The 26873-nt window shown below is 41.8% G+C and overlaps 1 protein-coding gene across 1 annotated transcript; it reads right to left on the reverse strand.

Moving 5' to 3' along the window:
- On the reverse strand, positions 1–26456 carry LOC100437720 (cell cycle control protein 50C-like). Its single transcript, XM_003776181.4, is given in 8 exon segments — positions 1–568; positions 3931–4140; positions 16367–16507; positions 16947–17036; positions 18129–18228; positions 22138–22248; positions 26278–26375; positions 26378–26456. Coding segments are annotated over 8 exon segments (1020 nt in total). The 3' UTR covers positions 1–377.
- Between the last annotated feature and the right edge of the window lie 417 nt (positions 26457–26873).

The following is a 26873-nucleotide window of genomic DNA, read 5'->3' on the forward strand; positions in this document are numbered from 1 at the left end:
CTGATGGTTAGGACTCACCTAATCGTGGGTACCCCAGGTTGCTTGCTCTTTGCTGGTGATGGCACTCTCTTACAGAGTTCACCTGCCTTCAGGCTCAGGGACTTCAAATAAATACTGGAAAACTGGTCCAGAGCTCAAGAGTGATTTATTCTCCCCATACCAGGACATTTTACCACATATAATTATGCCTCCCCTCTTCTTCCTTCTTCTTTTTAACTCTAAAATTCTCTTCATTATCTATATGAAATTGATTTTAGTTCAGTCAACCTAGTTCCCCTTGTTGAAAGATCCCAGTCATTTCCAGCCCTTCAGAGATCTTTGGTTCTGTTACTTCACTGTCCAGTTTTGTTTCCTCCTTTTCTTTTTAAAGCTTGACTTTATTGATGGAAGAAGGACATTTTCTTGTTTTTCAGCATGATGTGAATTGCCATCATGGCAAAGGAGGTCAACCATGTCGTAGCTTCTGTCACTGTGTAGGCGAGACCTAAGAAAAGGCTATTACCCCCACACCATGTCAGGGTGGAGAGAACAACTGATTTTTCTCCGTGGAACCTGGTTACTGGGAAGTCTAAGAAGACCTGTTAAGAATCTGTCTCAACACTTCACATTTCTAGTATTGCATATACTGAATATATTAGGTTGACACGTATAAAATTGCTCTTTTTTATAGGTAAAAAAATGGTTAAATATCTAATCTTATATGGAGCAACTTAATCTTTACCAAGCACTACTCTGTATCTTGCTGGAATGAAAGTAAAAACAAGCCTTCCCTCTACATAGTTGTAAGCTACGAAAGAGATTCTGACACAGATCTGAATGACTTACAGACAACTGAATAATGAACAAATATATTTAATTTCCTTTGGCAAACCCAAGGAAATTACAATAATACAAACCTGAATTTTTATATATGAATCAGGAGACCCAGGGCAGGCTATAGTCATTTAGTAGGCTAAGGTTTGAATTCCTACCTCAGGGAAAATTCTTTAAGGGGAGTGAAGAACAAACAAACAAAAAGATCACAAAACATTTTTGGTAGTCAAACTAAAGGTGGTACCTTCATTTGGGTTTTGGAAAGGCCAGTATCCCCATGCTGGGGAGAAAGTGTTTGAAGTGGGTTTGCTATCGTTAGCATTTTAATGATGTCATTTTGATTATACATGTGGCCTGAGGTTTTTAAACATCTGGTGCCTTTTGTAAACCAAACTAATAAACAAAGAAAGGCTTCTCATAGCAACGGCACAGGACGGAGGCATTTCCCAGCAAAGCTATTAAAGGGCCTCAGATCACTTGGCAACGTGCTATTTAAAGGCACAAGGAAAATTAGTAGGAAACTAGTTCTCTCTCTTCTTTTCCATCAGAATTCCTCATTGTCACCAGGTCCTTGGGTGCCACCTCAACCCATCTGCCTGTTTTCTCCCTCCCTCAGTTCTATATGAGAGGGTCTTCTTCTCATACACAGAACATCTTTTTTCCCCTTAGAAATGGTAGGCACTTTCTTAGTCTGGTTGGATAATACTCACACCAGAGCTGTACCCAGGTAGTGCAGGTATAGGCCTGAAGCTTAGAATTGAAATCTTCTGTGTACACAAAAGATTTTGATTTGAGAGGGATTAGCATTAAGACATGACTGTGAATGAAGTCACCCAGGGAAAGCATGTCCAGAGAGGAGAAACAGAATGTCTCTGTTATTGGGAACATGTCTCCCTTCCTCATCCTCCCAACCCCAAAGTCATTGTAACGCATCGTGGGATAGTAGTGCATGAAGTTTTTTCCTGCTCCTTGAATGCACCCATAACTGCTTTAATGGTAAGGCAGTCCCAAAATTGACAGAATCAGAAGGCCCACCTTGAGAGACCAGTTTTAAGCAACTTTCAACCTCTGCTTCTATTTTTTTGAGGGAGAGAGGAGTTTGCTGAAATTCTTATTCAAAGGGTTTACTCTTTGATCTGTACCTATAATGCTCCATGAGAGGCAATTTGTGGCTTTCATTTTCATTTTCATTTTCATAGAACTAGACACCCTGCTAAAGGAACTAACTGAAGTCATATCTCCTCCTGGTCAGTAAACAAAAGGAGACAAAAAGCTGAGAGGCAGAGATGGTGTCTCATCAGTGGGGGCCTTTCTGACTGAGAAAGGCTCCCACTTCCCTGTCAGAATGGAGACGTCCACACACCTGTTATAGGATGGAAAAGAAGAAAAGTTGGAGCAGGGAACTGGAGCACATGCCATCATTCCCTTCTCCTCAAGAATTTCTTATTCAGCCTCCCTGAAAGGTAAAGAAACTAAGGAGGTGGACAATTTTGTGTTAAAATTGGCCCATTAGGGGTCCCATTGAACGACTAGCCAGGAGCCTTGGGAGGATGAACACAGCGGTGCTAACTGGGCTGCAATTTCAAAGTCATGTAAAAGGCCTGGAATGATTCTGCCTCCAGAGAATGCTACCTCAGGGAGAATCAGCAGGAGACTTTAAAATTAAATCTAAAGACCAGAGTTAGTGTAAATTGCATTTAAATATATAATTTCTTAAAGGTAGTGTTTGGTGCCATGCTAAAGTTAAATCCTGTTTGTTTTCAAATCAAGAACTACATTTGTATTTTTACATTAAGTGAAAAAATTCAGACTCTTATATTTAAGCATGTGTCAGCCTGGGCAATAAGGGAGACCCCATCTCTGAAAAAAAAAAAGAAAAAGAGAGAGAGAATTAGCTGGGCATGGTGGTGAGTGCCTGTAGTCCAAGCTACTTGAGAGACTGAGGTGGGAAGATCACCTGAACCCAGGAGGTCAAGACTGCAATGAGATGTGACTGCGCCACTGTACTCCAGCCTGGGCAACAGAGCAAGACCCTGTCTCAAAAGTAAATATGTAAATGAAAGTAAAAATAAGCATATGTCTCCTAAGTTGGACCATATATTCCTAATCATTAGGGCACTAACTCCCACATGCTGGCTTTGTGCCTAAGGGAGGGGGGAACACGGCATCTTCAGTGCAGAGCCTGTTGCACACCTCACGTGGATTTGGATAAACTGGACCTGTGCCTTGAGTCCACAGCTCCTGTGGTCTATGATACTTTTCCCTAGAATAAAAGGTTCTATAGTCTCAGTTTTAGTAATTTTTAGTCTATATTTACTTATCAAACTCCTCTCTATTTTCATAGTCTTCCATCTTCTCCCATCCTATCTGGCATGCTTCTCCTCACAGTTTTTTTTAACGGATCTCCAGGCCCAGTATTATTTAATCTTTCTTTCTTTCTTTTTTTATTTTTTGAGACGGAGTCTCACTCTGTTGCCTAGGCTGGAGTGCAGTGGCACGATCTCGGCTCACTGCAACCTCCGCCTCCCGGGTTCAAGTGATTCTCCTGCCTCACCCTCCTGAATAGGTGGGATTACAGGTATGTGCCACCATGCCTGGCTAATTTTTTTTGTATTTTCAGTAGAGATGTGGTTTCACCATGTTGGTCAGGCTGGTCTCAAACTCCTGACCTCGTGATCCGCCTGCCTCGGCCTCCCAGAGAGTTGAGACTGAGAGAAATTTATACAAAAAAAAACAAAAAAACAAAACAAAAAAAACCCAAAAAACCCTTGCTAAACTAACCTTTATCTTCCTAGTTACATTTCTACAATTGCCACTTTTTGTTCAACCTAGTATATGAGCACTTAGACTTAGTCACTTCTTTTTTTAGTCTCCATTTTTCTTGTAAGGGCTCACATGTACATTTAAAGGCATAAAATTCATATGCTTTTCTGTTATTAATCTGTCAGTCCCAGCTGGAGGCTCTGGGAGGGAATAGGAGAATTTTATCCTCCCTTACACTTTTTTTTTCTTATACAGATTTGATTGGAAAATAGAAAAGTATAGAATGAAATAGCTCAACAACCAGCAGCCAGGTTTTCTTTCATCTCCAGAAAGAAAAGTGGTATAAAAGGATACTATAGGTTATGTTGAAACTATAATTACCAGCAGGCAAGCCTTCTATAAAATGGTGTGTGCGATTGAGTCGACCATACAGTTTTTTGAGAGTGGGAAAGGCAGCTGCCCGCATCCACACAATGAAGTCATCATTGAGGAAGCCATTGTTTCTTGGATCCTTTTTATCCAAGTCATAGATAGGCTTGGGCCAGTTTGGGGGCTTTGTGGTTCCTGTGGGAAGAAAATAAGGGATATGATAGAGAAAAAAATCATCTATCCTCTTCAGTTTTCTTTGGAATGTAGAGAATGAAAGAACTTCTGCATTCTTGAGGAAATAGAAATCGAAATTATACTTTTTAAAAAAGTGTGTATGTGTGTGTTAGCTACCTGAGTGTGCAACCATGAAAAATAATGGCTTTAAAGATTCTAAGGAAATGATCATGATATTTTCATTAAGTTAATAAAGAGCAGAATATTGGCTGGGTGTGGTGGCTCACGCCTGTAGTCCCAACACTTTGGGAGGCCCAGGTGGGTGGATCACTTGAGGTTAGGAGTTCAAGACCAGCCTGGCCAACATGGGGAAACCTGTTTCTACTAAATATACAAAAATTAGCTAGGCGTGGTGGTGCACTCCTGTAATCCCAGCTACTTGGGAGGGTGAGGCAGGAGAATTGCTTGAACCTGGGAGGTGAAGGTAGCAGTGAGTCGAGATCGCACCCTTGCATTCCAGCCTGGGTGATAGGGTGGGTAAGACTCCATCTCAAAAAAGAAAAAAAAAAAAAGAGCAGACTATCAAATTATATGCATACTGTGTCTTCAACTACATTCAATGCATATAAAGCATTAAAAAAATAGAACAAAATGATCATGGTGGTTGCATTCAGTGATAAACACAGGAAATATCTTTTTAAAAGTTTTATTGGGAAATATCTTTTTTAAAATTTAATTTTACTAGTAATCTAAGGAGTGCAAATTAAACCAAGATACCATTTTCATCTAAAAATTGGTTAATATTTAACAAAAAAAGTGACGACCATCGACGAGGCGGTAGAAATGGGAACTCTTGTACCAAGCAGATAGGTGCGTTAACTTCTTCGGCAATCTAGGAACATGCATTGAATGCTTTCATATTTTGCATATATTTTGGCCCAGAAATTCTATTTCTAGGGATGTATTCTAAGGAAATAATCCTGGCATGAAGATTGGGTTACATAGATGTTCACCGCAGCACTGCATCTAAGAGCTAAAGCTGGAAGGAGAGAGAAGAAATTGGTAAGTGGGAGGAGGTGGAAAGCAAAGTCATTGTAAGCCTGTTCTCAAGCCAGGAAGCCTGGTAGGTTTTGGAGCTGCAGAAATGTTGGAAGCACAGGGTGGAGGGTGGTTCCAGGAGATGAGCCCGTTGGATTTACCGTCATTCTCACGCTTCCCACTTTACAACAGGAGGCATGTTTGTCTCTCACACTGTATAGGAGACTCTTGAAAACAGTGTCATCCTCATCTGTGTTTTCATTAGCATTGAGTCTAGTGCCTGGCCCATAGTCGTATTAAATAAATGCTTGATAAAAGGATGAAAGATTCCAATTAAATCTGATGACAAAAATCATACAGAATTGTAAAGAGCTAGTCAGAAAGAGTAAATTGCTTAATGAAATTTTTACTTCCATAAAGCCAGTTCTACTATTTGTAGGATGCTAGAATGCTAAATAGAGAGTCACTCTTTCTCAACTCTGACTACTGACTAAACTATGCTCTCCTGAAAGAAACCCAGACCTGTTTTCTAAGCATGGGCTGTTGTGCTTCTAAAAGTATATGTGGAGTGTGGTTGGGTTAATCTGCTGACATATGTTTGTACACTTATATTCCCTTGGGAAATAATCCTCTGCTGGAGCATCTTCTGCAAATATTGTAGAGCCCACTTATTTTGGCTCTTCCCAAGACCTCAATCGCTGATGCTAGAAGAATTTTGATCAAAATTGAAATTGTCTTTGGTGCCTGCAATGTGGTCTTCAGCTTCTCTCTACTTTGGCCTGAGCTCATGACTGAAGGCAGTGTGTCCTATGAGCCACTGACATCAGAATCACCCAGGGGGCTTGTTAAAAATGCAGGTTCAAGCATGTCCTCTCCTACCAACTCCTACTTCTACCCCATCCCATGTCTTCGGAGAGTATGAAAAGTATGGTCTAAGAGACATCAACTTCATTTTCTGAGTTCATTTGGGTCATTTGTATTGATCCATTTATTTATCTATAAGCATTTCTTTTTTTTAATAAAAATTATTTTTTTTCTTGGGAGCATAGATTCAAGGTGCCCTGAATCTATGTTCCTAAACATATCTTATACAAAACTGCAAAAGACCCAATCTCTTTCTTCAAGGATTTACAGGCTGTGGGCATGACAGGTATATAAACAGATAATTAGAGTATAATGTAACTCTTACAATAGAGGTAAGAACAAAGTGCAGCAGGAGATGAGAAAAAGCTAAGGGCCCTTTGTGTATAGGTCTATGGTTATGTGGTAAGAAAATGCTACAGAATGTTGCCAAGTCCCTTTTGAAAACAGTGATTCAATTATAGATACAGTGACCATATATATCAGTTTGCCTAGTGCAGTCCCAGTTTGTGTCTGTTGTTCATTATCTCATCTGATTTAGCTTGTATCCCACACAAGATACGTACAATTTCATCCTTCCAGCATCCAGCCATGATCTTAGCTAGTAGTGTATGAGATGTCCATGTGCAGTGAATGGAATGCTTACTTTTACATATGATTATATATGAAAGTCAACCAGAGACCCTTCCAGTCAAAACATAACAAAACATATCCCTGTAACCCATGCAAGCTGTTAAGCATTCCAGCCAGTTAGGCAATAGTTTCTTCCTGTGTTAGCCTGTGAGATGTGTGAAGCTGCCAGGCTGCAAATCAATGGGGTCAGTGAGAAATGTGGAAAATTATGGGTTAGGTTATGGGTACATGATGCATGTGTGGGAACTAGATGCTGAGCAGTCCTGCTGGGAGTAGTTTGAACTCTCTTGCAACAGTGGTTTTGTTACTTTAATTTATTTTATATTTATTTATTTTGAGATGGAGTTTCGCTCTTTCACCCACGCTGAAGTGAAGTTGGCTCACTCCAACCTCCGCTCTCCAGGTTCAAGCGATTCTCCTGCCTCAGCCTCCTGAGTAGTTGGGATTATAGGTGCCTGCCACCAAGCCTGGCTAATTTTTGTATCTTTAGTAGAGATGGGGTTTCACCATGCTGGCCAGGCTGGTCTCGAACCCCTGACCTCAGGTGATCCACCCACCTTGGCCTCCCAAAGTGCTAGGATTACAGGCGTGAGCCACCGCACCTGTCCTTGTTACTTATATGGTATGACTATATAACTATTGTATTTTTTGGTATCAGTTTCCTATTTGCTAATAATTCATTTTAGCTGTGAAGAGCTAAAAAATGGAAAACGCATATTTCATGTAAAGTTCAGTACAGTTTTTTAAGATGATTGAATGTTATACTTGCAATGTTGGTTGATATTTACCCCCCATCATGGGTACCATAGTGGTCTCAAATGACCATGTGACAATCAAAAGATATACGTCTGCTGAAGAACATTGTAATCTACTTCAAAAGTTTATGCTTATTTTTTAAAGATTATGTCCAAAGACAGGCCGGGCACGGTGGCTCACGCCTGTAATCCCAGCACTTTGGGAGGCTGAGGCGGGTGGATCACGAGATCAGGAATCGAGACCATCCTGGCTAACATGGTGAAACCCCGTCTCTACTAAAAAATACAAAAAAATTAGCCAGGTGTGGTGGCGGACACCTGTAGTCCCAGCTACTCAGGAGGCTGAGGCAGGAGAATGGCGTGAACCCGGGAGGCGGAGCTTGCAGTGAGCCGAGATCCTGCCACTGCCCTCCAGCCTGGGCGAAAGAGCCAGACTCTGTCTCAAAAAAAAAAAAAAAGATTATGTCCAAAGACAACAATCTGCAGAAGGTCCACTTATATATCATTGTGTGAGCATGACTTTTCATTTAGATCAAATGAATATCCTTCTAGTTTCACTTGTTTATTACATTTTGTTTTGTTTTGTTTGTTTGTTTAGAGCCGAGTTGTCGCCATGTTGCCCAGGCTGGACTGGAACTCCTGGGCTCAAACGACCCTCCTCCTCAGCCTCCCTCTTGAGAGCTGAGATTACAGGTGTGCACAGCTGTGCCTAGCTACAGGTTGTTGTTGTTTTCTTTTTTTTGTAATCAAAGAGCAGCTTTTAATGTGTTGGCTTAGTGCAAAAATAATTTGTAAATAGTTAAATGAGGTCAATTTTATATGAAGGTATTCAGATACTTCAAATAGAAAAATCAAATAGGTTAATTATAATAATGATTTGATTTTTGTCGGTTTGATTCTTCATGAAATCAAAGCAAACCTTTTAGAAGTTCAATCTTTAATGATGAAAACTCTGACATTATTATAAACATTACTGTAAGTTCAGTTACAAAATTCAACAATCAGCCAGGTGCAGTGGCTCATGCCTATAATCCCGGCATTTTGGGAGGCCAAGGAGGGTGGCCACTTGAGCCCAAGAGTTTGATACCAGGCTGGGCAATATGGTGAAACCCGATCTCTACAAAAAAAAAAAAAACCAAAAAAGTTAGCTGGCGTGGTGGCACTCACCTGTTGTCCCAACTACTTAGGAGATGAGGTGGGAGGATAGCTTGAGCTAGGGAGGTGGAGGTTGCAGTGAGCCGAGATTGTGCCACTGCACTCTAGCCTGGGCAACAGACAGAGACTGTGTCTCAAAAAAAAAACCCAAAAACCAAAAACCCACTAAACAAAATTCAACAATCAGGTTTAAATTGTTTGGTTCTGTAGTGATAACTGCAAATTTGGTGGAGCACAACATCAGAGTAAAGATAATGCTTTTAATAAATTGAGAAATTGACAGAGAAGAAATGTACTTAGAATTGGTCATGGTACATACATAATTCACAATTGTATCCAAACAAGCTACAATATTTTGTTAATCAAACGAGGAGCTGTAGTTGTACAAATTCAAGTATTATTGCATATTAACGGTTAGAAAAACTGAATTTTCTTTTTTTTTTTTTTTAAATGGAGTCTCACTCTCGCCCAGGCTGCAGTACAGTGGCGTGATCTCGGCTCACTGCAACCTCTGCCTCTCGGGTTCAAGCGATTCTCCTGCCTCAGCCTCCCGAGTAACTGGGATTACAGGTGCCCGCCACCACGCCCAGCTAATTTTTGTATTTTTGGTAGAGACGGGGTTTCACCATATTGGCCAGGCTGGTCTCGAACTCCTGACCTTGTGATCTGCCCCCTCCCCACCCCCGGCCTCCCAAAGTGCTGGGATTATAGGCGCAAGCCACCGCGTCTGGCAAAAAAAACTGAATTTTCCATTGCAAAATTTTTATAATGACACATGTTAAATTAAACAAATACTTCAATGTGGTAGTATGTGTGGTCTCTCTTTGTTGGGCATCATCAACCACACAGAATTTTAGAAGGGTTTAAACCTGTAAATAACTTTTTTCTATATCAAACCATCTGTCCTACCACAACCCTGAAATTTTTCTGTAAATAAGCCCTCTAACTTTGGTTGCATTTTGTTCAAAATAGTTGAAAATCTTTAAACAAAGTGTCTGAAATATGGAATACCAAAAACTCTAGTTTTAGAAGATTTAGAGAATTGTAATTATTGAAAACCACGCTTGCAAACAAGAAGACATTGAAATTTACCCATATAAGAGCAAGGGAATAATCGAATATACTACATAATGGGAGTTCAAAATATGTATAAGATTTAATTTTAAAATTCTGTAATTATGCTTTGGAATATCTTGACATATGTGAAGACTCTTTTGATAGTGCTCGTATTTATTTATTGTTTTTATAGAAACAGGATCTTACAATGTTTCCCAGGCCAGTATCAAACTTCTGGCTTCAAGCAATCCTCCTGCCTTTGCCTCCCAAAGTGTTGGGATTACAGACACGAGCCACTGCACTTGGCTGTATTTCCAATTGGACAACATTTTCTGTGCCGGAATGATATTATATTGAGAAGGTGTAGGATTTTATCTAAATTTCATGGTGTGCTCCAAAGAACCAAAATGAGAAAAAAACTTACGTGAAGTCAAAAAGACAGTGCTTATGTCAATATTTGGGTTAAAATAGTAACATATTTCAATAAAAAAAATTACAATTGAGAAGATCCTCCATTTAGTAAAATTGGCCGTAAGCACAATAGATACCTCAGCACTATAGAATATTTTCTCAATAAAGGAAGTTAGGGTCAAAGGAAAAGAATCAGCTAAAGATGTAAACAATTTCCAATTGATTAACCATAAAATGAGACTTTAAAAAAGATTACAGGCCAGGCATGGTGGCTCATGACTGTCATCCCAGCACTTTGAGAGGTTGAGGCAGGAGGATTGCTTATTTATTTATTTATTACATTCAAATCCTTGTCTCAGGAGCATTATTTGAGGCCAGGAGTTCAAGACTAGCCTTGGCAACATAGTGAGACCCTGTCTCTACAAAAAATTTAAAAATTAGCCAGGTGGGGGCTGGGCGTGGTGGCTCACACCTGTAATCCTAGCACTTTGGGAGGTGGAGGTGGGTGGATCACCTGAGGTCAGGTGTTCGAGACCAGCCTGACCAACATGGTGAAACCTTGTCTCTACTAAAAATACAAAAATTAGCTGGGTGTGGTGGCATGCACTTGTACTCCCAGCTACTTAGGAGGCTGAGACAGGAGAATTGCTTGAACCCGGGAGGTGGAGGTTGCAGTGAGCTGAGATCCTGCCACTGCACTCCAGCCTGGGCGACAGAGCAAGACTCTGTCTGGAAAAAAAAAAAAAAATTAGCTGGGTGTGGTGGCATTCTCCTGTAGTCCCTGCTACTTGGAGTGGCTGCTAAGTGGGAGGATAGCTTGAGCTTAGGAGGTCAAGGCTGCAGTGAGCTGTCATTGAGCCACTGCACTTCAGCCTGAGCAACAAAGTGAGACCCTGTCTCAAAAAAAAAAAAAAAAAGGTTACAATTTTGTGAAAAAATTAACAAGGCCTTGGTAAAAGACATAAATAAATTCATTAGAAAAATACACAGGTACGTAATTAAGACAGATATGGCCAAGAAACTCATTAAAGCATGTGAGTCTGTATGAAGAATAATTATTCTGATTGTTATCCCTTTTTTAGATTTACTTTTATTTTTTAAATTTTTAAAAATTCACCTTTTTCGGTGTAAGAGCTGGTAACTAAAAATAAAAATAAAAAGATTTACATTTTATTTATTTGTTTTTGATATATTTGTACATATTTATGAGGTGCATGTGAAATTTTGTTACATGCATAGAATGTGTAATGATCATGGTGCATTTTTTTTTTTTGATGTGCCACTGGATTTGATTTGCTAGTATTTTGTTGAGGATTTTTGCATCTATGTTCATCAGGGATATTGGCCGATAGTTTCCATTTTTTTTGTGTGTCCTTGTCTGGTTTTGGTATCAGGGTAATAATGCTAGTCTTGCAGAATTAGAGAGTTAGAGAAAAGTTCCCTCATCTTCGATTTTTTGGAATAGTTTGAGGAGGATTGGTATTAGTTATTCTTTATACATTTGGTAGGATATTGCAGTAAATCCATCCAATCCTGGCCTTTTCTTTGTTGGAAGATTTTTTTATTACTGACTCAATCTTGCTACTCATTATTTGTCTGCTCAGGTTTTCTGTTTCTTCCTAATTCAAACTTAGTTCAAACTTGAACGAGTCTGAATCTTTATTGAAACTTAGTTCAAACAAGGTTGTATGTTTCCAGGAATTCATTTCCTCTAGGTTTTCCAGTTTGTTAGCATAAAAGTTTGTTAGCTGTTCATAATAGTCTCAGATGATCTTTTGTTTTTTTGTGGTATCAGTTGTAATGTCTCCTTTTTCATTTCTGATTTTGCTTATTTGAAGCATCTCTCTTCTTTTCTTGGTTAGTCCAGCGAGTGGTTTATCAATTGTATTTATCTCTTCCACACAACAAATCTCAATAAACTTTAAAAACTGAAATCATACCAAGTATCTTCCTGGACCACAGTGGAATAAAACTGGAAATCAGTTCCAAGAGGAACTCTTGAAACTGTACAAATACATGGAAATTAACATACTCCTGAACAAATTTCTTTTTGATTGGGATCTGTTGCTGGAGAATTATTGTGTTTCCTTGGAGGTATCCTATTTCCTTGCTTTTTCATGGTTTCTGTATCCTTCCGTTGATATACGTGCATCTGGTATTACAGTCACATCTTCCGATTTTTAAATTTTGCTTTTATGGGGGAGGATATTTTTTCAACGATATGTCTATGGTGTTGGTTGGGTAGGGCACTTTGGCTTTGATTCTGGGTGCATGCAGTAGGATAGTTTTGAAACCTCCTTTGCAAAATTATAACAGTAAGAGAAATCTGACATGGCTGACTCTATCTTGCTTCTAGCCCCACAGGTTGGCCGCCCCAGCTCATTCCTGGGTGTAGGCCAAGCTAACTTTGGGAGAAGTTTATGGTTTGAGTGATAATAGTCCTTTCTCAAAATTAAACTGTTCTTACAAAACTAATGAAAGGCTGCCACATTAGGAGGATGAGAGGGGCTTGAATTCTAAATAATTACCAGCCATTATTTGGAAGTCATAAGGTTTGCAACTTCCCCAGTTACTTGCAGATAACATCACTATTGTAGAACCTGAGATTGGTGTTTTGAGATGTCTTTTCAGGTTTTTGCATTTCTGACAACTGGATGGCCGCACCTGGACCTGCCAAACAGTCCTGTGGCCCTCATTCGGGAACTGACTCAGCACAAGAGGACAGCTTTGATTCCCTATGATTTTTTCTCTGACCCAACCAATCAGCATGTTCCCTATCCTCCCTACCAGGAGGTGGGCCTCCTGCCCACCAAACTATCTAACTGCTAACCTCCGAGCCTTCATGGAGATTGATTTGAGTAATAACTCCATTTCCCGTGTGGTGTGGCCGGCCTCAGATCAACTAAAATCTTGCTTTACTGCAATGACATGGTCTCAGTGAGTCAATTTTGTTTACGGAAGGGCAGGAAGAACCCTTTGGGCAGTTACAGTGTTTGATTTCTTTGGCTTTAAACAGCATCCGTGGTGTCAGTGATTTCTTCTGTGGCTCAGAGTGTGGTTGTTAGTGGAGGCTGTGGCGAAGTTTTGCTGGGGACTAGGGCACCAGGTAGGCCAGTTTTTGGGCCCTAGTGATGGCAGCAGTGAATTGAGCACGAGGGTCCTTGGACCCCAGGATGTACACTGTGACTAGTATTAGGAAGCCCAGGCAGGCTGCTTCCTGGGCCTCCAGATGGCTTGCTCGGGTGCCAGGAATGGCGGTGGTGGGCCAGGTGGATTGATGGGTTCTTGAGTGTCTGGGCAGTGGATGTGGTGTGGACAATGGCAGTAGCAGTGGTGGGACAATGCTCTGGGACCCCAGTGGTCCTCGCTGGTGTTGGAGGTAGCTACCATGGGTTGGGCAAGCCAGTTGCCAGATGTGCAGGTGGCATGTGTGGGTGGGTGCCAGCTGTGGTGGCAGCAACAGATTGAGTGGGCCTAACCTCAGATACTGGGAGGACTGCTCATGTCCCACTGGTGGTGGGCTGGGCTGTGTGGTTCCCAGGCTCTTGGACTATGTGCTCAGGTATTGCAGGGGTTGGAGCCAGGCTGGGCAGTGCCCTCAGGCTCCCCAGTGGTGCATGCAGATGCTAACTGCGGTGGGCCAGGGTGGAGTGACCCCAAGGCCATAGGCAGAATGCTCACGTTGGGCTGTAGCCTTCCTAGTGATGAAGGCAGAGTTGTTTTTTTTTTTCTTTTTTTTTTTTGAGACGAGGTCTCACTCTGCCCAAGCTGGAGTATAGTGGTGTGATCTCAGCTCACTACAACCTCCACCTCCCAGGTTCAAACGATTCTCCTGCCTCAACCTCCTGGGTAGCTGGGACTACATGCATGTGCCACCATGCCTGGCTACTTTTTGTATTTTTAGTAGAGATGGGGTTTCACTGTGTTGGCCAGGCTGGTCTTGAACTCCTGACCTCGTGATACACCCACTCCGAAAGTGCTGGGATTACAGTCGTGAGCCACTGCGCCTGGCCTGTTTTTCATTGTTGTCCAGGCATTTGAAAACACATGGCTGTCCCTCTGCTGGGGCAGATTGCTACCTGTGGCTCCTGTTGCCGCCCAGGATGCAGTCTGGTATGGGCTGGGCTCTCAAAATGGTGCTGTGCTGCAGCTGCTTAGGACTTTGGAGTTTGTGAGACCCAGCATGAGTTCTCTTTCTGGGGTAATGCCTTCACGCGGTTTCCCTGTGTTTGTTAGTTTCATGGCCCATGAGAGTCAAGGGGCTCTCTCATGGTTAGGGTTGTAGGAGTCCGCAGTGGGAATATGAACTGCTGGAGATCTCTCACTTACAATCTTTTCCCTCACTAGGGGGCCTCCTCAGACTTTCAGCTGATCCCAGCCAAACAGGCCGCCTTTCTTCCCCTCTTTCCCTGCTTTTGGTGCATCTGTTAGAGTAGGTAGTTAGGCAGGCAAGAGCAGGGCAGGAGAGGCATCCAACCCAGGAATGTCAGGTGACCATCAGGTGATAGTCAGGTGGTTGTTAAACTGTCTCTGTAATATAATAATTGGTCGCAGCTGGTGCCAGGTTACTGCAGTCTCCCAGTAGAAAACACCTGAAGCTGGTGATCATCAGCTTCCCAGTAAAATCTCAGGAGTTGGGTGAGCAGGCTCAAGCATGTGCACTAAGAGGCAAAATGGAGGCGTTTAACTGATATATGACTTTCATCTAGGAGCGCCTGACTGGTAAGGAAAAAAATGCCTCAAATGAGCATGTGCACAACTTTAGTAAACACATGGTGCATGTACCCCGCCCCCCCTTCCCGCCCAAGTGCTGGCAGGCCGTTGTGCGTGCAGACAGCCCACCCCAAGGGAAAATCAAAGGAGGAGAGATGCAAATTCCAGAACCACACCAATGTATAAAACCCCAAGTCAAAGCTGAATAGGGCACTTGGATTTCTCAAGTCACCCGCTTGGCTCTTTTCCAAATGTACTTTACTTCCTTTCATTCCTGCACTAAAACTTTTTAATAAACTTTCACTCCTGCTCTAACTTGCCTCCTCGGTCTCTCCCTCTGCCTTATGCCCCTTGGCCAAATTCTTTCCTCTAAGGAGGTAACAATCAAGTTGCTGCAGACCCGTATGGATTCGCCACTGGTAACACCTCTCATCACTTCTATGTTGAATTCCAGTATTCTCTCGTAAATTCCAAGAGTGATTACCTACTCACTCTCTGTGGTTCCTGTCTGTGGAAGAAGCAAGTACCAGATCCATCTAGTCAGCCATCTTGAAGCCCCTCCAGGACTCAGCTTATGTTATCTTTTAATGTTTAGATAATAACTGGAGTAGTTTTGTAAGTTGGTTTAATGTACATGCTATTTTAATTTTTGAATTTTTTTTTTTTTTTTTGACAGTCTCACTCTGTCACCCAGGCTGGAATGCAGTGGCACAATCTTGGCTTACTGCAACCTCCACCTCTCAGGTTCAAGGAATTCTCCAGCCTCATCCTCCCAAGTAGCTGAGACTACAGGCATGCACCACCACACCCAGCTAATTTTTTGTATTTTTAGTAGAGACAGAGTTTCACAATCTTGGCCAGGCTGGTCTCGAACTCCTGACCTCAAGTGATCTGCCTGTCTTGGCCTCTGAAGAAAATAGTTTTTAATTGGATTATTTTATAAGTCCATCAATATGATGTCAATTTATTGATTGATTGATAAAAATTTTAAGTAAGTTTATGGCTATTCAAGTGCCCCCTTTCACTCTCTAAAGGGTACCAGTTTGGACAACAAATTACATGTTCATCCTTATTATAGCTGAAGCAATAAGTATCTTAAACCATTGTCTATTCCCTAATGAAAACTGGAAGACACCAGGGCATCAAGCATTTCATGTTTTTGATAGGTATGCATTGGAGATGTTTATGGTAGGGGAGAGTTATAACAAAAAGGAGTCAACAAGGAGATAAAGAAGGAAGATTCATAAACATTTCCCCACATGTAAGAAACAAAGTTTTTATAAAGAGATAAGTGGCTGGGCACAGTGGCTCAAGCCTGTAATCCCAGCACTTTGGGAGGCCGAAGTGGGCAGATCACGAGATCAGGAGATCGAGACCATCCTGGCTAACACGGTGAAACCCCATCTCTACTAAAAATGCAAAAAATTAGCCGGGTGTGGTGGCGGGCACCTGTAGTCCCAGCTACTCGGGAGGCTGAAGCAGGAGAATGGCGTGAACCCGGGAGATGGAGCTTGCAGTGAGCCAAGATCACGCCACTGCACTCCAGCCTGGGTGACAGAACGAGACTCCATCTGAAAAAAAAAAAAAAGAGAGATACGTATATTGAGCTACTGTATGGATCTTACCTCTAAATTCATCAGCAAGATTCTTGGAACTTGGATTCTGAAATCTGACACACTTATCTGTCCACCACGTAAGTCCACTCTTTAACATTGGCACTTTGATTTGTACAGATGAATTAATGTTGGGTGAAAGAATTATGGTGTCTGTAAGGAAATAAGGAAATTAAAAATTGTGTTAGAGATGCAGTCTAGCAATTTTGCCACCCTTTGAAATGCAGAACCAGACACAGCTGACAAATAAATCAGGGATTTTGCAGACTCTTGACACGCCTACATGCCATGGATGCTGGAATCACAAGACCATTCTTTTTCCTGCCAAAATTGAGCCAATTATTGAAAAATACCCTTAAGCTCCATTTAACTCATGTTCCCTGACTATTCCTTCAGATTTTTGGCAAGAGAGAAATTATTTGCAAATGACATACTGTAAGTCAGTGCTTTGGCTTAGTCCAGATGATGTTTACAGAATTAAAATGGAACAAAACAAAAAACTGCCACTTAGCTTCAGAGGTGAATTTCTGGACATTTAGGTTGTTACATACTCATGAAAGGGTACACCATGGAGATAGGAAAAGTCACCTACCATTGAACATGCTGTTGGCAATAGCATCACAAGGAATGATGGGGGTCTTATTGTCGGACATTTTAAATGGGGCACAATCCTCAACAGCCTGGATGCAAGAGGATACAGCAATGAGAAATGCTTTTGGTAAACTCTCTTAGAATGTTAAAAGTGAGAACACTGGCAATATAAATCACCCCCCAATGACTTATTGGCAGTGACTAAGATTACAGACTGCTACCTGGTTTTCCCAGGCCTCTGGTTTACTTAGACTGGGACATTTTTGTGTTTTGGAGATATGTATGTGTGTGGGTGTGTGTCTCTGTGTTTTTTCCTCATTAATAATACATAGCATACCAAAAATGTCTGCAAAAAGGAACTTTACCTTACTGTCTGTGCTATATAATGCGCTAAACCTATAATGAAGTACATTTTTAAATCCTCTTTTTATTGACATGTAGCTTATTTTATTTTAGTGGTTTAAAACAGTAACAACTTACTTTTCGCTTGTATCACTATCTAATGGGGTTGTGGAGGTGGGGAGACTTTGTTCCACAGTCTCACTCAGGGCCTCGGCAATATTGAAGTATTACATTCAGAAAAGTACAAAAATCATGCGTCTACAACTAGATGACTTATCACAGAGAATCCATCCACACAACTACCAAATACATTTTTAAAAGAGTGGTTGCTAAAAATCACTTCAGTATAATAATGTCGCTATGGAAAAAATTTCATTCTAGCTTTTCTTGCTAGCACGCTGACTATCATCTACCAAGAGTAAAAATGTATAATCATAGGCTTGAAAAGGTATTTGATGAAAGCAAAAGGCTTTTACTCAATCGAATAAAGCCTAATTTCCTTAAAGTAGGCTGGATTGAAGGCCCCAGTGACAGGAAGGGCAATGGTAGTTAGGCTCAGCCAGGCTGAGACTAACTACTCAAGGTTGCTATCAAAATGGTGCGTGAAAGGATAATCGTTCAGTTGGACAAGATTCACATCACTGCTTTAAAGAGGGAAAGTGCTACTTTTTAATAACAGTTATTCTGACTACCCAGTCCCTTCAATTTACACGAGAATGAAATCAGCATTTCTGTTTTGTAGCATTTTAGTTTATTTTCAATCTCCTCTTTTAGACTGAAAAATCCACTTGGTTTAAAAAAAGAAAAAGAGTATTATACCAGATTAAATCAAGCCTTTCTTTTACATCTTTGCCCACCAGTTGTCTATTACTTCTGGATCGAATATATAGATACAGGTTCTGATAGAAGCCATACAATTTGTAGTACATATAAACATTACCCTGTATGGGAGAAAAGCAAGAAGAGGAGAGTAAGAAAAATTAACTGGAATATTAATAAACATGGACAGGAAATTTTAAAATAAAAGCACAGAAAAAATTGATAGGAACTCAAAGCCTATTTATGGGATAGAAACCCAATGTCATTAAAAAAAAATCAATTCTGGGGCTGGGCACAGCAGCTCACGCCTATAATCCCAGTGCTTTGGGAGACCAAGGCAGGAGCATCACTTGAGGCCAGGAGTTTGAGACCAGCCTGGGCAATGTAGCAAAACCCTGTCTCTACAAAAAAAGAAAAAAAGAAAAATTAGGCTGGTGTGGCATGCACCTATAGTTCCAGTTACTCCAGAGGCTGAGGAGAGGATCCTTTGAGCCCAGAAGTTCAAAGTTAGAGTGAGCTATGATCGTGTCATTGCACTCTAGCCTGGGTGACAGAGTGAGACCCTGTCTCAAAAAAAAAAAAAAAAAAAAAATGTACATTGGGAAATCCTGGTCTATACAGAATTGTTGGAATAACTAAATTATTTTTGCATATTTTTTAAGGGCTGCTGCATTCTTGCCATGAAAAATTTTTATAATCAAGCGTATTTTCAATACATAATATTTGGTTTTATAAATGTTGTCATTTCCCAGAAATATGAGGAAAAATGCTTTGCCTAGAGGTTGTGTTGACACCAAAAATCACTTGATTTTACAGCAAATCCGTGAAAAAGAATTTAAAATTCAAGGCATTGAGCATATTTAGGTGCATGTGTACGTTGAGCATGTGAAAAGCATGAGACTGGAAGCTCCTTGCAGTCCCACTCTAGGGATTTTTTTTTGTAATTTATTTATTTTTCTTTCTTTTTTTTTTTTTTGAGATGGAGTCTCACTCTGTCGCCCAGGCTGGAGTGCAGTGGCGTGATCTCGGCTCACTGCAAGCTCCGCCTCCCAGGTTCACGCCATTCTCCTGCCTCAGCCTTCCAAGTAGCTGGGACTACAGGCGCCCGCCACCACACCCGGCTAATTTTTTGTATTTTTAGTAGAGACGGGGTTTCACCATGTTAGCCAGGATGGTCTCGATCTCCTGACCTCGTGATCCACCTGCCTCGGCCTCCCAAAGTGCTGGGATTATAGGCGTGAGCCACCACGCCCGGCCTAGAATTTTTGTTTTTTTAATCTCTAGGATCTAATGCAGTACCTGGCACATAATACTTGCTTAAGAAATGGTGAACTATTTGTTATAGAGAAAAAGATGGAATAATTCACTGATCCAAAAGAAAGAAGGTGATTTTCACCCTAGCCATGAGGAGCCTTGTTGTCATGAGAGATATGTCTTTCATGTATGCTGCCATGTAAGGAAGGCTGCCCAGCCACAACCTACCACCACGGTTCCACCTTTATGGTAATATATTAAGGCCCTGGAAATTCTCCAGGCAGACTTGATAGAGATTTTATTAATAGCACATATGGAAATATCCATATGGATGTAACTAACATATTCATAGATTTTACTAACAGCACATATAGAAATGTCCAATGTAGCTGTTTAAAATTAATACACTCCATGCCTCCAAAATAATGAAGACCTGCATCCAAAAATATAAAAGCCTAACTTTTATTAAGTGCTTCCCATGTGTTAGGTGCTATATGCAGTGCTGAAAGTACAAAAGCATTCCTTTACAAGTCCCTGAGTCCATTGATTTTTTTACTCTGTGCAAAAACAGCATTTTGGAAAGGCTTTGACCTTGTTTCCTAAGGACCTTAAAGAGCATCTTCTTTAAGATGAGCATGGAAAATGGGAGGTGGGATCCATGGTAAAGAGGGAAGGAAAGTCATGGTAAATGTGGCCAGCCTTAGAATGCAAGAAAGGCTGAAGACGAAGAATGCAAGAAAGGCTGCATGACGAAGAAGCAGGCAGCATCATAGTCAACAGGGAGTGTTGGCATGAAGGCAAGCAAGCCAGGCTTAGTGGGAAGGACCCATTACGTTTCCTCATCCAAAGCAGGAACCTCTGTTGTTGACCCAAGACTACAGAAAATATGAAATCCACAGAATGGAATTTACCATACATTTTCTTGGAAGCTAAAAAGAGAATTCTACTTAATCAGAGTTATATGTTCACATATATGACAAAATAAACAGGCAAAGAACACTCAGCACACTAGGGACTGGGGTGTTTCAATAGTCTCTTTTCAGTGATTCTTTGTGCAAGATTTAGCTGAACAAGGCCTCCAAGATCACCTTGATGATCCCTGGAGGCACAATTCACTTTATGGTATTTCTTCTCTTTAAATTCAGTGGCACTTTCTGCAGGATTTCTTTGCTTATTTTAAGACAGTCTTGCGTGGATTCATTGCTGTGGTTCACCATGTGTCATGCATGGTAGCTGCCGAGCTGAAGGCCCTGTGATTGCTCTAAGTAGTTTAGTTGGGTTTTTATGAGAAGGCTCTGCCTGAAGGGAATGGTTAGCAGCTGGTAACACTTCATTTGCTGTTTTAGTTTTGAAGGACACTGACCGATGGGAATTGAAGCCCTTTTGGATTTTTTTTTTTCCCCAAAAACTTTAGCATTCTGAGTCCTCAAGACGAAAGGAGAGAGGAAAGAAGAAAGGAAGGAAGGAGGGCAGCAAGAGAGGGTGAAGAGAGTGAGGGAGGAAGGGCCAAGACTACAATGCATTCTTAAAGTTTCAGCAAGGCTGACAGGAAGTCCCCAAAGACACCCATCAGAAGAGTCCCCACTCCCAGGAAAGAACCTACCTCGATGTCCTTACTGTGCTCAGCCACTGGCTGAGGTGGCTGTGGAATCATGACCTTGGTGCAAACACATGGTGATTTCAGAGCACAGCAGCTGGGGATATCCCTCAATTACACTCCCTGCAATAGATCTGAGAGGAGCCTTTTCATGGCCTCCACAGTCTTACTTGTTAGTCAAGACTTAATCAAATGAAAAATTTGATTTCCTTCAACTCCTCAAGTGTACTTTAAGGTCCTGTTCTGTTTCTGGACTCTACACTTTTCCCCCCTGCAGCATCCTCCACACGGAACCGGTCCCCCATCGTTCCCCTTCATAAGTGACTCTACATGGGCTGAATCTAGGTACAGGGAGGCCTTCTCTTGAGCTGCCCACTGAGCATTCTACCTCAAGGCCCTGCTGCCACCTCAAATTCAGCTGGTTCTAAACCAGACTCATCATCTCCTGAAAAATATTCCTCACTTCTCTCCTTCCCTCCTTCTTTCCTTCTCTCCTCCCCTCCGCTTTCTAAGGGTCAGAGCTCTCCCAACTTCCTCCTGCTCCTTCCCCATTTCCCCTCAGAGGCTTCACCCAATAAATCTCTCCGATGTCTCACCCAGTCCTGGCATCTGCTTCTCAGAGGACTTGACTAACATGAGACTTAAATCAGCCCATGAGTGGGGACTTCTCTCAATATTTCTTTGGCATTTCTCACAGTGCCGGACAGCCAGACTGTCTCCTTGGGAATTAGGTAATTGCACATGTGGAATGACTTGGGGAGACCCAAGGAAGGTTTCCCCAAGTGCATGACCCCTGACACCAACCTACTATGTCACCTTAGCCAAGTTACTTCACCTCTTAGCCCATTAATTTTCTCACTATAAAATGAGTGGTTAAATTCAATGTAAATTCACACACAGTCCCTGTGCTGATATTTAGAGTGAAACCTGATTGGTAGATAAGATTTATTTTACAAAGTTGGATAGGTAAAGAATCTTGCAACTTAGAAACAAAGAAGAATAATACTCAGGAGGGAGGGGATATGAACTCAACAATCTTTCGAATTCACCACCACCATCCTGCTTTATGTTTTATATTTTCAGTTTTGGAAAGCATTTCATGGAAATTGTGAACTTACTGCTAATGTTACATAGGAATAGATCAGTGTAAAGTCAACTGAGTTTGTTGAATTTAACCTACCATCATTTTTCCTGAAAGGTAAAAGGGAATAGAGCAGGTGCATCCCTTGTCAAAATTAGAGGCATTTTCTCACAGTTTTGCACAATTCGCACATATTCTTGTGTAATTAATCTGTCAGGCAAGGAAAAAAAACAATGATTAATTAAAAAGTTACATGGGTACATATCTTAAATGTACCCAGACAAGTCTCTGCCTGTCTGGGTCAGGGGCATGGAGTCTAGGACACGAATAGGGCAGCCCACTGTGCAGGGCCAGTATTTCTGGGGATGTTCAGGAGGCGTGGGCCTTCCCACAGTCTTTCATCTGGGGACTTGGCAGCATTTTGCCACTGGCCCAGAGTTCGGTGTTTCTGTTGCCTATTTATATAACCTGTTGTGATGAAGCTTTACCCTCGATCATAAAGAGGTGTCAGTTGCTAGGAAGGTATTAGTCAATGACTCATGAGAACTAGGCTTACAGCCTGAGTCTAATCAGCTTTGTGGGGAAGTCACTTCACTGTTTTTCCATTCTATTGTATGGAAAATATTTATACTAGTGAATTATTCTACATGGCATCCAGAGGAAGTTATTAAAAATGACCAAACAGAAAAAGAAGTGTTTCCAAAACGTAAGATTATTGATGTATGTTGAATTATTCCGGTTCTAAAATGCTGTTGCTTTCTGTTTTTTAAAAGTAAAATTCTGTGAAAAATGGTTTAATGGACTCCTTAAAAAAAGGAAAAAAAAAGGGTAGTATGTCCCAAATTGGTGGCTCCCGTGAGCTCTGGCTGAGGCACTGAGTTCTGTGAAGAGTAAGGAGGAGAGGCTCAGGCGGGTGGGCACAGGGCTGTACTGCTGCCTTATCTGCAAGAATGTTCATCTCAGGGGCCCTGGGGCTGTCCTGGATGCTGCAGTGGGCTGCTTCTGGCTTGCCCTCGGTGTGTTGAGGAGTGATTAGACGATTATGGGATTGCGGAGGAGCAGGGAAGCAAGGGAGTGGCTTTCCCCTTGGTAAGGTGCTAGTAGAAGTTAGGATTCTTTTGAAGAGAAGACTAACAAGGAAGACAGAAGGAATTTGCATCCTTGTAAAGCTACTAAGGGTTTTGAAGCCCAAAGGTGAAGTGTGAACACTAAATTGAAGATTAGTGAAAATGCTACACTCCATTGTACTTAGATGCTTATATGTAGCTAAATCATTATTTAAATACACAGCAAGGCTTGAACTATTATTTTGAAAATATTTATGCCATTTCTGTTTGTAGACTACATTTCAATTTATAAAAAGCATTAAAGAAGAGGGCTGTATCCCAGTGGAGAGACAGCATACTGAATGGTGACTGAGGAAACTGGGGTTCTAGTTCAGCCAGTCTCTGACCTTGAGTTAAGTGCTTAACCTCTAGGGCCCACATTTTGCCCATCAGCATCATTTCATGAAGCAATTAATTGATCTGTGAGGTCATTGTAGTATACATGCTACTTCATGAATTCCTCTTGTGAGTTCTATCAATGTAGTACTCAAGAAAATATTTCATGATCAAATAATTTTTGAGTAGTTGATATCTATGGTGCTTTCTTGCCTAAAAAATATCCCTTATCTATTATCTATGCAATGACAGTATCCTCAGTTTGCTACTTGAGTGGACTTATATATGAATAGCTATGAGATGGAGCAAAGATCACAGTCTGCTCCTCATAGAATTTTGGAGAGGCAGAAATTATTCTTGTTTAAAGTGAACTGCAGAGAGAGCACATCCTTGTGTCCCAGGGCTGAGTGAGAAGAGGAAAGGCTAACTCAGAAGTCTTTTCTATGATGTTTGTGCCTGATCACATTGGCCTGGAGTGTGCACTCTATATTATCACCCAATGATACACTGGTTAATGAAACACTGGTTTTTGAGTATAAAAGTGAAGTGTCAGAAGCAATCCTATCTGAAGCAACTAAAGAAACAATGTTAGTTGGAAAATGCCCATAGATTTCATGAGATAAAAGCATTCTGTTTGTGGAGCAGCCATGGCCAATAGTTGGTAATGGAATGAGGTCACCTTCTCATGCATGGGTACCTCTTAGTGAAGGCTGCACTCCACAATGGGGGCGTGGGGGGCAGGGTTGCAAGGGAGGAAGTAAGAATGACATGGAAGGAAGAACCAGAATGAAAGGGATTGGTGAGGAAGAAAGTAGAAAAGTAAATTGCATGAACTCTGTGGAAATGGACATCAACGTTGTAAGCCCATTCCTTTGCTATCCCCTTCAGCAAGGCAAGATTCATCTCCTCCTGCCATTTTGCCTGTGCCACATGGTGGAGCCTGGTGGGAGTTTACATATAACACTGGAGGTCTTGCTGTCATTTAATTCCTAGGGAGATAAGCGGTGGGAGCTGGAAGTGGGGAGGAAAAAATGTTAAGTAGAGAGGCAACAGAGCAGTGTGCTTTGGGAGGAAGAGTAGAGCCTGAAAAGAACTCTTTGGGTTCCTCACTATCTGACCTAGTCCATTCTTTCAATAAGTGTGTGCCTATCACATACTGGGCAATGTGCCAGGAAGGGGGTGATGATGCAGTGAACAGCCAGCCATGGCTAAGCTCTCTGTTCTTACCACATAGTATTTTACCTATTTTGTTCTCAGCTCATTGAGGGCACGAATCCACTCTTCCTCATCCTACTCATCTGCATAGTCAACAGAACCCGTAGGCACCTTCAGACACTCATAAATTTTATTTTATTTTGAGATAGAGTCTCGCTGTGTCACCCAGGCTGGAGTGCAGTGGCGCAATCTTTGTTCACTGCAACCGCTGCCTCCCAGGTTCAAGTGATTCTCCTGCCTCAGCCTCCTGAGTAGCTGGAATTACAGGCATGCGCCACCATGCCTGGCTAATTTTTGTATTTTTAGTAGAGACAGGGTTTCGCCACAGCTGGTCTCGAACTCCTGACCTCAGGTGATCCGCCCGCCTTAGCCTCCCAAAGTGCTGGAATTACAGGCATGAGCCACCGCACCCAGGCGACACTCATAAATTTTAAACCAGTGTTGGTAGACTTGGCCTTAATCTTAATTTTGCCAGTAGCCATGTCAGGAGAGGGAATAGATCAGCTTTCCATGGTTACTTCTTTCAGAGTGGAGCTCATGTGGTCTGAGATGTCCAGAAACTGCCTGGAGTTGATATGGATGAAACATATACTTAATAATTAGACTGAATATGAGCATGGCCAATCAAGCCTTAGACTAGCTCTTGTCTTCCCTCTCTAGACCAGCTTCGGGGATTCTCATCCTCCAACAGCTTATTAAGTTGGCAAAAGGCTTGTGCCTGAGAGGTCTGCCCTTAGCATCAGCTTTTCTCACTCTGAGTAGAACTTAGCTTTGCTAAATATCCTTAAGATGTCAGAAAGACTTGGGCTCTTATCTTTCCTGGATCTCAGAGGGAGTTCATTTGCAAAGGGAAAGACACAATGCTTGAAAGTGGGGCAATATTGAAGATCTGTATCTTGGACACTTTACTCTTTTTATCAATATGACTCATGGGTCTCTGGCAGTCATGTGGCCTTGACTCTCCTTCTTCCCCTATTAGTCACTTGCTCTCTTCCCTGCCAGCATAAAAAAAAAAAAAAAGCTTCAGCCAGGCATGGTGGCTCACGCCTGTAATCCCAGCACTTTGGGAGGCCGAGGCGGGCAGATCATGAGGTCAGGAGTTCAAGACCAGCCTGGCAAACATGATGAAACTCCATCTCTATTAAAAATACAAAAAAATTAGCCGGGTGTGGTGGCAGGCGCCTGTAATCCCAGCTACTAGGGAGGCTGAGGCAGTAGAATTGCTTGAACCCAGGAGGCGGAGGTTGCAGTGAGCCAAGGTCACGCCACTGCACTGCAGCCTGGGTGACAGAGCAAGACTCCGTCTCGGAAAAAAAAAAGCTTCTAACTTTGTCAATCACTTGTACACAAATATGTCTGAGCTCACTGGCGTGAGAGTAACTGCCCTCAAGAGGGAGCAGAGATGAACAAAGCCACTCTACACAGGCTCTGTCACCATCTGTGCTTGCCAGCAGAAACAGGGATGTTCCCGTCTTATCCAGACCCTCTTGAGGGGCTGTGTTCTCAAACTAACCATTCTCACGTATGGTGCCAAAGCCGAAAATTCTCAGAAACTGCATTCAAATCGTAAGATGGGACAAACCTCTATTTCCTGAGTGCTCCTTGCAGACAATATAAGGATGATGCCCATACAAAGGCAGAATATTCCTGTTGTGAAAAAGACAAAGAGGACTCTCCTGGCCGGTGGGCAGGTAACTCCTGCTGCTTCAGGGCAGAGTTGTCTAGTAATCTGGACAGGCAATGCTGTGGTCTTGCCTCCATTTTGGTCCCAGGAGACTCAGATACTTTTGGGACATTTAGAACATTTTTACTCATAGTGATACCACATAATGGTAATGTGAAATGAATTATGTGAACCCTTCCTTTGAAGTTGCAAAGTCTTTCTGCTTCCCGGATTATTCCTTAACCAGACCTGGTATTTAGCAGGAGTTCAGCTGTCTCCAACCAGCCATTACTGAGTATAACTGACTTAGGCTCAAAAAGGTTCTTGTGCTAAATGTCATGCCTAGGATGGATAGTCCCCAGCAAGGTCTGCAGAAACCAACATCTGGTGACACTAGGAAGTAATCACGATGGGCTATTTCTGGGATTTGGTGAGTAATTCAAGGCAAGCCCTTCCTGAGAGGGGGAAATGGATTTATCTTTAGGAACTTGCCTAAATCCTTGGAGATTAATACA

This window comes from Pongo abelii, chromosome 2, assembly GCF_028885655.2.
Source record: "Pongo abelii isolate AG06213 chromosome 2, NHGRI_mPonAbe1-v2.0_pri, whole genome shotgun sequence".
Classification (NCBI taxonomy): Eukaryota; Metazoa; Chordata; class Mammalia; order Primates; family Hominidae; genus Pongo; species Pongo abelii.